The following is a 10,757-nucleotide window of genomic DNA, read 5'->3' on the forward strand; positions in this document are numbered from 1 at the left end:
TGTTGTTATCTCTTGATTGTTATAAATGAATATCTTATCTCTTCCACACTACTTCTGAACATTATTTACTTAACTGCTTTTCTCTCTTAAATGAATAACTCTGATAGATCAAGACTTAACCAAATTTATACAATGTTTCAACGCTTCAACGCTATTTTTGAAAAATTAAAAACATTGTTCAAATATCGCTGTATGCACCTTACTTCTTTCGATACTTTATGCCTCTGATACATTACGATTCTGACTCTGAACTTAATTTTACTATTGAACTTTTTCACTTCTAACATTTTTTTATCTTAAGTGAAATTTCTTTCGGTAGTTCAACCCTTATAGGGGAGTATCCAGAAGCAATATAAGTTCAACTATTACGGGGAAATTAAATTAAATGTTCCCATCCTCTGAATTTTTACCACCATCAAAATGAGGTAGATTGTTGAAACACGATTTCCACAGTGACTTTTGATTATGACAAAAATATTTAATAGAAAATTAAAATCCCAAAAATAATTTAAGTATAAAAATTAAATGTTGATTTATTTGCTCTAATGGTTGTTAAGTGTTTTTTATTAAAAAGAAAAAGAGAAAGAAAAGAAATTAAGGAAAGACCTTAAGAATTGTTAAAGGCCCAAGTCCTTTTCCTGCCCAGAATCTAAAAGGATCCACAAGATGATCCCAAGCCCAGAAGACTAATCAACTGGAAAACAAGAGAATCAAATAGAATCAAAGTTGATTTATCCACCTAACGATACGCTACTATATTGGGAAAGAAGTACAAGCAATAGACTGCGTATCCTCCTGGACAATTTGGACTCTTTGCCATAATTGTCCAAACAGTCAGACTGCCTCCGGCAGAATTCAGAAGCATGATGTCTCAAAAAGGCAGAAGGAAAAGCAACTCCAACGGAAAGCTTTTGTACATAAGCCAGAAGCTGAAAGCGACAGAAAGGAGCTTTCCTTCTAACGGTCTTTTCAAAATTCGAATTGACCCTCCTACAGGCTTCACTATAAAAGCCCCAACAAAAGCTACATTTGTACTTAACCATTAACGCTGAAATCAAGAGAATCATTCTTCAAGTGCCAAAAGCAAAAAGAAAAAGCTTATACACATCCATTGTTTTTAATTCGTGTAATAGTTGATAGAACTTTACTTTGTGTTCTAAGTTAGAACAAAATTCATCAATTGTTAAAAGATTAGAAGCTCCTCTGTTCACTTCGGTTATAAGTGAATAGGTTGAGAGGTAGAGATAAATAGCTGAGTGTAGTGTGCAAAGAACAGTACTTTGCAATGTCTCTGTGTCTATTGTAAAGGTTTGTGCTCTACCATTTGAAAGCGTTCATTAGTGGATTAAAACCCAGCAGAAGGTATTCTGGGGACTTGATGTAGGCAGGAGGTCGAACCGGTATAAATCGCTGAGTAACTTTTCTCTAACCCTTTACTTTACTTTACTTTACTTACTTTTAATATTTGCTTGTTTTTTTTTTTTTTTGTATTAAATCACCTAAGTGGTGCTTCCGACTATTGTGCACAATAGATCACATAACCTTAAGTCCGAACAGAAGCTCCTCTGGTTGAGTCGCATTCTGTTTAGAAAGATCATAAGCAAAATCAAGCTTCGTTTAGCTGTATAACTCAGTAAACAAAGATTGCCTCTAATTCGAGTGCAATAGAAATGACAGAAGTCAGTGATTTCAGTTACAAGCTCAAGACATTATTTGTATCTAGTAAGTTTAGAAGTTCCCTTAGATATGAGACTAAAGTAGATGTGAGCAAGGTTGTAAAAAATGTTAAACGCTAGTCGGACGAACATGGACCTTAAAAATTAATCATGGATTAGTCGGGGATTAATAGGTTTTGTATTTTTTATTTTTTTTATTAATAAACAAATTGTTATATAAATTCAATAAAAAAATATGTATTATACTATCTAAAAATAATAATATAAAATTATTTAATATAGAAAAACACTTATAGTTGTAACATATATCTTTAAAAATATGCAAAAATAAACATTTTAACAACAATATCATTAAAATAATTCAAACAAATGAAATATAATATTCTCGGATAATATAATTCAATAAAAGCTATGAAACAATATCCTTAAAGTCTTAAACCATATTATGAAAATAAGTATAAGACGCAATTAAATCAAAATATCTAAAAATATTAAACACAATTCACGAATAACCATGCGACAGAGTTCAAAAGGGAATTATAATAAAGAAAAAAAATAAGAAAAAACACTTTTATTCATCGTCGATTAGGCGGCGGTCTAAGCGGAATCCAAGCCGCTAAAAATCGCATAAGGGCCAAAAAATGCACATAGGGACTAATGGGAGAAAATTGGGGAAGATTCTTGATTTCGAGTGCCTGGACGGGCCCACACGGTCTTGTTTTCGAATAGTAGATCTGACCAATTTCGATAGGCTAAGGGGAAACAAAGACAATGTCAATGAGACTGACTCCCACATTAGGAAAATTTTGAGCGCCATTCGTCATCATCAATGAAGATTAGAAGGAAATAAGGAAGAAAAGAAACATAGAGCCAAGATGTCTGAGTTGAACAGTTCAAGAAGAGTATGACCATAACTCTATCTAAGTCCCATGTGGACTAGAAAAATGCCAATCATCGAGAGTCGGCTCCTCCAAGAAGAAGGATGATCGGTAGACGGTAGATGAGATGAGGAGGGTAAAGGAAACAAGGTTGTAACTCGCATTTTGCCTTTTTCTCTTTTCAGTTGCTAAACGATCCCTTATAACTAAAAACCCTGTCAGAAAGAGAAACAAATTTTAAACAAAGAAATCCTCTATATATAAAAAGAAAAACTTACAACTTTGGGATTTTCCCATCAGCCCATTTCCTTCACTCTAAGGAGGAGAGAAGATAAGAAGAATTTTCCAGAAAGAGGAACGAAAGAAGAGAAATTACCAAAGAAATGAAAAGAATGGAGGTTCTCCACAAGCCACAAAAATAAAAGTCGAAAAGATAAAGGCAACATACGATGGAGGGAAGCGTTGCCGTTCTATAGAAGAAATCTTGAATAAGATAATCAAAGAAAAGGCGTTGAAAGACCTTCATCGTAATCATACACCTGTCAGGGAAAGTCATACAAATTGAAGCACACTGCATTTGATCAGTATGATAGAAGTTATACAGAAAATGAAGAGTTTCTAACAAAACCTAAAAGGTGTTTTCTTCTCTTTTACTAGGTGGGTCTGATAACAACCTAATTAAACAAGGTTGTTCTCAGATTGGGCTTAAGGCCAATGAGGTGGCTCCTAGGAGAGCCGGCCAAATATCATCATAAGGAAGCAAAAGTCCACTCCTAATATAACCCATGATGAATTGAAGAGGACCCGGCAAAAGGTGGCTGCATCTTCCTGTTAGTTAGTGTTGTGTCCTAAAGACAATGGTTTTGTAAACATTTATATAACAGAAGCAACACTCACAAATGAAAAATGTTACAATATTTAATTAGTTTTTTGGTGCTGGAACATTTAAAAATATTGGAGGGGAGGGGCAGTTAGGGTTCAAATATAACCATTTGACCTCCTGCACTATGAAGGACACAATCAAATCAACCACTGGGTACTTGATGTCATAGTTGATAAGTATTAGTACGGTCCTAACTTTTTTATTTCTTTTTTTACATATTTATTTATTTATATTTTTTTGATAGTGTGTAACACATTAATACTACAAGTAGTTGGAAATTAATTGGAAGAAAACCTAAACAGTTACCTACTAAAGATGTTAGCCACAAGAAGGAAAAATCCATAATAATCCACATGCCAAGCTTCAATCATCCTTGTTCCTGAATGAAGGTACAAAATAACATGGGATAGTGTATCCATGAGTCTTGCCTACAATGTCAAATAAGATGAAGCCTTTATAAGCAATTTTAAAATCTATAAACATGAAGCCTTTTTGGGCCTAGAAAATCAATTGAGAAGCAAAGGAAGTTAGTTTAAAGAAGATTCTTATAAACCAACAAAAACTACAATTAGACTGCTGAATGCATCACAACATACCTGAAATCATCTTATTTTCCAAAGCTTGAGCAGTTTTAGTCATTCCATGGGCTGTGTAGGCTTGGATCATCGTTGCAAATGTGATATTATCAGGCTTGCATTTTCTTTCTTCCATTGCTAGAAACAATTCAGCCATCTTTTCTACATCACCAGCCTGACCATAGGCATTGATAATGCAATTAAAGAAAGGGGTGTCTAGTACTACATCGGAGTTCTCTACTTGTCGCAAAACTGAATCAACCTTTGTTGTGAGACCAGCTCTGCTGTAAGCACTGACAAGAGAACAGTAGGTCACAGCATTAGGCTTCATTCCCTGATACTTCATATTTCTGAAGTATTCATCCATCTTCTCAATATCACCAGCCCTTCCAAATGTCTCAATAATAGTGTTATAAGTCACAACGGTTGGAGAGAAGAACCTTTTCTTCATAAACTCTACAACAGACGTCATTTTCTCATGCATGCCGGCTTTTCCATATGATTTTATAAGGATATTAAATGTTTTTATATCTGGATCTACTCCCATTAGTTGAAATTCATCATACCACTTCTCCATATTCTCAATACGCCCACTATTCCCATAGGCTCCGATAACTGAATTAAAAGTGAAAAGATCTGGAACAAAGTTTCCACTGTCAATCATATCTGTCAACGAGTTCTCCATTTCTTTAAACATTTTAGCTTTACCATAGCCATTGATTACAGTATTGAATGTGACGATGCTGCATTCAATTCCCAAATATGACATCTCTGAAAGAATTCTTCCAATCAGATCAAAACGATGAAGTTTAGAGCAAAAATTTATAAGGACAGAATATGTATATACATCTGGTTTGCAGTCAGATACTGATTTCATATCATCAAGAGTAGAAAATGCCTGGTCAAGCTGGCCACATTCTGCATAAGCACTCATAACAGCAGTGTAAACATCAACAGTGGGCTGGAGTCCTTCAGACTGCATGATCTCAAAAAGCAAACTGGCCTCATCAGGTTGTCTGCACTTGCCAAGCATCATCAATAATTTTGTGTATGTTCGGCATCTGGGTTCATACCATTGCTGCTTCCGGAGAAGCTCAAAAATCTATCAAGGTATGCATTTTTATTACAAGAAGCAGGTATGAACTTGAATAGTCTCTGAATACAAGCGTACAGTGTATAACAAAACATAAAACTCAACAATGATGTAGCATTTGTAAACTTGTCAGAAATTGCAAGTTACTGCAAATACAGCAGTCTGGATTTAACAAGGACGCAACCTTCTAAATATGTTAAATCCCTTTCTAGTTGAATTATGCATTTTATAAAAAATCATGAAATTCCTTATGTTCAGTTTCTCACTTTTGGTGATCTCATTAGCATAGAGAATACTTAAAAGAGTTTTTTCAGGTGGAACACATCACAGACACAACCGGAAGCGCATACACCATCAAAAACAATTTGTAATGGTAAGTATAATGATACAACCTTGAGAACATAACATGAAAGAAGACCAAGGCAGTAAGAGACAAACTAACCACTAAAATGCCTGCTCATAACTGTTAAGGGAAAAGAAACCATAGTATTCATCCATACATCTGAACGCAATCATACTTTACTTCATGATATTTTGGCTACCGCTAGCTTAATAAGGGGGAAGAAGATATTAACCTTAAGAGCAGACTCCCAGCGGTTCTCCTTTATTGCTTCATCAAGAGCGTCCAAAACAGCCTTAGGCCAAAGGTTATTATACTTGTTCGACTTGGCCTTTTGTTCTATAGCCTTTATAGCAGCATCCGTTCTGAGAATCCGCGACAATTCCTTCTTGGGTTGCCTCTGCAGGCCCAATGGCTTCAGGTCGGAGCTCAATTTCGATGACCGAACAGCAAAAATTGGTGAATCCAAACCAAACCTGGGTTCTTTGAAGATTTTTGTCGAATAGATAGTGGGTGAAGAGGAGATGGATTGCGACCAGCAAAGATTGGTGGAAGAAAGGGGGTGTAGCTGCATTTCGCGGGGGGTGTGTATTGATCGAGAGAAATTTTATATATTAATCCCACAACAAGAAAAAATAATGAAAGGAGAATAAAATCGAAAATCAACAAAAATATTACAAATTTTCTTAAACTTTTGGAGTTTGATAGGACGGAGAATTGGTTATGATAAAGGAGGAGGAGGAGGGGAAGCAATGGGAAGTTTCAGCCCTTTTAAACCCCAAATTGGTGGTAAAAGAATTTTGGAAGAATTCCAATAAAATGAAGGGTAAATTGCACCGTGGCTTACCCAAGAAAGAGACCCAAGTCCTAGTAGCCCCTAGGGCTGGGCACGGTTAAAAAGCAGACAGGTAAGAGTTTACGGATCTAAACCAGACAGTTAAGAATTAACGGTTATAAACCTGACACTGACAGGGAAGAGTTAATGGTTCAAGGCAGGCTGAGAAGTTGGCACGGGTAAATAAGGGCAAAGAAGGCCTAAAGCCGGGTAGAGGCTCCTAAGCCGCGGGTTCATAAGCAGAAGAAAGCCGGGCTGGCTAGAGGCACTGAATCTTGCGTCTAAAGCCGGGTATGCTACGCATTACACAGATCGGTCCAAGTCGGGGATTCATGAATCTCCAGTATTAGATTGAAATTCGGAGATTAATAAAAAGAAATCTCCAGGATTGGATTGAAAAAATAAATCTCCAGAATTGAATTGCCCCAAATTTTCAGTCCGGTCCAGTTCGGGGATTCGGAGATTCAGTTCCGGTCCAATCCAATATAATTTTTCGATGATTCGGATAAATATCTAATAGTTTATGTTCTAAAAATAAATTAAAAATTTAATTTACAAGATAATATAATATAAAATTTTATTATCTTACATAACTTGAAATAAATGATATTTTTTTAGGAAGTAAACAACATTCATTAAAAGTTACAGTAGACAACAAGGATAAAAAAAACCCCACAAATCAAAGTATTAAAAGTTACGGTAGACAACAAGGCTAAAAAAGCCCACAAAATCAAAGTTACAAAATAACAAATCTATAAAAACAAACAAACAAACTTTTAATTCAAAAAAGACAACAGTTCATTAGCAAAATCTCTTTAATCATCATCCCAATTTGTAATTGAATCTTCTTAACACAACAAGTTCCTTGTTTTCCAAAGCAAAGGCAGTAAAAGCCAAACATCAACCTAAACATATAAAATATACCACATTAGTGAATCAACAAATGTTAAATTAATTAGCTTTCACTTCAATAAAATTAATCAACACACTAACAAAAAGTAAAAGGAAAAAAAATATGCTTACCAAAGTGCATTTGATTCGGTTAAAAAAACCTTAGATATCCAATTGAAATATGGATAAAAGAGATGATGCAATTTCAGGATCAGAACTAATTTCTACAAATTAAATAACATTTATATAGTTAGTATTCATAAACATTTAATTAAAATAAAACTATGAAATATAATTGCTAAGTAAATATTACCTTCCTCAATAGCTTCAAGATCTTCAACTTCTTCTTCATGCTTGAAAGCTTGAGTTGAAGTTTTCAACCAATCTTGACAACAAATCAAAACCGCAGCTGTAGCAGGAGTTAAAGAACTCCTAAATTGATCCAAAGTTCTACCACTTGTGTTAAACGTAGATTCAGAAGCCACGGTTGAGCATTAAATTGCAAAAACATCTTTTACAACTTTGGATAAAGCAGGATATCGCACAGCATTAATCTTCCACCACAATAGAAGGTCAAACTCAATTACATATTTTTCAGGTGCCTCATTGACATATCTTTCCCATTCTCCCTCAATTGACATATCTTTATCAATATTCAAAAAATAATCATCAATCTCATCATCAATGTCATCATCCGCTTCATCCAAACTAGAAGAATGTGCTCCAAGATTCACATTTTCTTGCACATTTTGCACTATATACTCATCTAACAATGCAATACTAATCTTTGTGACTTGTGCCACCAACTCATTAGCATCGTTCTCACCTGTTAACTTATGTGATGTGCTGATGTCTAAAATTAAACCATGGTCCCTCATGTTAATCATATTTTATGGATGATGGGTTGCTCTTTTTATTTAATTGTTTTGGGCCTAATATTACCATTTTTACTAAATTTAAATTATCATTTTTATTGTGTGTAAATCATATTTTATGTAAATATAATTTGTATTCTTTACGAGCTTTTACACGAGCTTGTTTATGAATTTGTTTATGAACCTCTAATCGAGTTTGCTCACGAGCTTTCGAGCCGAGCTTTGGTCTGCTCAAGCTCTGCTCGTTTACAAACCGAGCTTGAAAATCGTGCTCACGAACGGCTCATTTACAAATCGAGTCAAGCTTTTATCGAGACGAACGCCGAGATGCTCATGAGCGGCTATGCTCGCTTACATCCCTAAGACTAGATTGTATTCGGTCCTCCTTGTCGTGATTCATTAACAACAAAAACATAGCTTTCATATGAAGAGACTAATTGACACATAAAAAGTCCCACATTCTTACTAATCTGTTTGCTAATTGAGCTTTGAACACTTCAATTATATATATTAAGCAGAGTAAGAGAAGCACGAGATTCTATTTTGTAAAATGTTTAAAAATTTTAATATTTAAAACTTCTAATATTTGTTACTTAATTGAATGGTTAACAAGAAGTAGAATTGGTTCAGATGGTTAATGCGATTAACGATGTTCCATTTGGTTAGTTGTTCAATTCTCTATATCTACATTTTAGGTAAATATTTTTTATTTCATTTTATAAACGGGAATTAATCGGGATAATTTTTATTACTATATAATAATGTTATACCTTATTAATAAATTATAAATTTATGTTATTGTAATTAGTTTACCGAACCTTACAAAATATATAACTATATATTATATAATATTTCTCTTTATATAAAGTTAATGTATGAAATATAAATTTATTATTGCTAAACTTTCGGTTATTTCAGTTCGGTCCAATCCAATCCAATCCAATCCGGTTATCGGTCCGGTTCCGGATAAATTTCGGTCCAGTTCTTTGACGGAAAGTCAACGGTCCAATCCAGTTCGGTTCTCCAAAAAAAGTCAACGGTCCGGTCCAATTCTGGAGTTTTTCCCTCGGATATTCGGTCCGGTCCAGTATCTCCAGGATCCGCGCCCAGCCCTAGTAGCCCCGCTAGATGGTGATTCAACATGGATTCTACATCTTGGAACCAAGCCAATTTTGGAGCAGCTTTGTGATAATGGAACCAACCAGCAAAAAGCATTAAGGCTGCAAGGACCAATGCACCAATTGCGGTACAATACAGTTGTAATTCACTAGAGTCATATTAGATTTCACAAATAGCAACCCGGCTCTTTCAATTTAACGGTATGACCACTGAACTTTATAGTTTTAAATATCGATAGCCACTCAATGCCTCAAAATGACCGTTGACGACCTCAAAATAAAAAATATGAAGATTTAATGATATTCTAAGTGAAGGACCCAAAAGACGGGTTACCAATAACAACAATCAAATACGCGGAATACTAAAAACAACACCACAAGGATCAATCTAACAAACAATCAACCAAAGCACAACTCAAGTCCAAATAAAAATAGCAACTATAACCACAAGAATGGAAATCCAAAACCACAATCAACAACACAAGATTTATACGTGGAAAACCTCTTCGGTGTGAAGAGTAAAAACCACGGGACGTTTGAGGAGTCCACCCTACTTCTCTTATTATGATAAAATTGAGGGCAAAACAAACCCAACAAAGTCTTACAAAAGGTTTATAACCCACCAACAATCATGAAACAATAAGAGATTTCAAGAAGTAGACAAATACCAAGAAAGAGAAGAAATCAGTCTACAATCTGCCCCAACTCCGAACAGACCTTCCCGACCTCCGAACGGCGGTCCTAACGGTGAGAACAAGGTACAATATGTCTAGAAGCTCCTGTCCAAACATCGTGACGATCCGACGGTTCAATCTTCTGAAATCGACAAAAACGTGAACTGACCTAATGAGAGAAAAGGCCAAATCCGAAAATCTCCTTTTGGTGTGTCTTTTCTTCTTCCTTCACTTGTCTTAATAAATGACAAGTCATACACTTAAATACATATTAACTTAGCTTCTCTAAGAAGCCAAAATTAATATTAAATGGACCTTAAATATGGGCTGGACCCATAACAATCTCCCCCTCCAGCCCATCACGGAGAGGAAGAAACTCAAATTCTTCAATTTTTGAATCTCATCCCGGAAAGCTTATTACAAAGTTCAAGCTTGCTTCCGGGAACCACCTTGGTTAACATGTCTGCTGCATTTTTATCTGTGTGGACTTTCTTTAACAACAATTCTTTCTCTTCAATCACATTCCGCAACCAATGATATCTAATATCAATGTGCTTGGTACGAGCATGATACATGACATTCTTGCTCAAATCCAAAGCACTTTGACTGTCACAGAAAGTTACATACTCACTTTGCTTCAAACCCAACTCTTGAAGAAACCTTTTTAACCAAATCATCTCTTTACACGCTTCCACAGCTGCTATATACTCTGCCTCAGTAGTAGACAATGCTACACACTTTTGTAGCTTGGATTGCCATGAAATGGCTCCCCTGAAAATGTAAACACATAACCGGAGGTAGACTTTCTATTATCAAGATCACCAGCCATGTCTGCATCTGTATATCCCTCAAGAATCGGTTTGCCACCTCCATAACACAAACTCAATCTGGAAGTTCCACGCAAGTACCTGAAAATCCA

General features: G+C 35.3%; 1 protein-coding gene across 6 annotated transcripts; it reads right to left on the minus strand.

Moving 5' to 3' along the window:
• Nucleotides 1–2,036: 2,036 nt before the first annotated feature.
• LOC136226599 (pentatricopeptide repeat-containing protein At3g53170) lies at nucleotides 2,037–6,210 on the minus strand. 6 transcript variants are annotated; one of them, XM_066015176.1, is made up of 5 exons: nucleotides 5,681–6,210; nucleotides 4,034–5,114; nucleotides 3,744–3,816; nucleotides 2,931–3,093; nucleotides 2,037–2,769 (listed from the first exon to the last, which is right to left on the minus strand). In XM_066015176.1, the coding sequence occupies exons 1-5, from the start codon at nucleotides 6,017–6,019 to the stop codon at nucleotides 2,761–2,763; spliced, it is 1,665 nt and encodes a 554-aa protein (XP_065871248.1). In that variant the 5' UTR covers nucleotides 6,020–6,210; the 3' UTR covers nucleotides 2,037–2,760. The 6 variants fall into 6 exon arrangements, 5 of the variants coding, with proteins under 5 accessions (XP_065871248.1, XP_065871249.1, XP_065871247.1 ...); XM_066015177.1 differs by having other exon boundaries at nucleotides 3,003–3,093; nucleotides 5,681–6,209; XM_066015175.1 differs by having other exon boundaries at nucleotides 2,037–3,093.
• Nucleotides 6,211–10,757: the final 4,547 nt, after the last annotated feature.

The sequence above is a fragment of the Euphorbia lathyris genome, chromosome 4 (genome assembly GCF_963576675.1).
Source record: "Euphorbia lathyris chromosome 4, ddEupLath1.1, whole genome shotgun sequence".
Taxonomy (NCBI): domain Eukaryota; kingdom Viridiplantae; phylum Streptophyta; class Magnoliopsida; order Malpighiales; family Euphorbiaceae; genus Euphorbia; species Euphorbia lathyris.

Excerpts from the sequence above, each read along its gene's own strand:
- LOC136226599 (XM_066015175.1), bottom strand. The coding sequence starts at position 6,019 with ATGCAGCTACACCCCCTTTCTTCCACCAATCTTTGCTGGTCGCAATCC. Across the intron at positions 5,115-5,680 it reads GCTGGGAGTCTGCTCTTAAG|ATTTTTGAGCTTCTCCGGAA; the intron begins GTTAATATCTTC and ends ATACCTTGATAG. Across the intron at positions 3,817-4,033 it reads GGAAAATAAGATGATTTCAG|GAACAAGGATGATTGAAGCT; the intron begins GTATGTTGTGAT and ends ACCTTCATTCAG.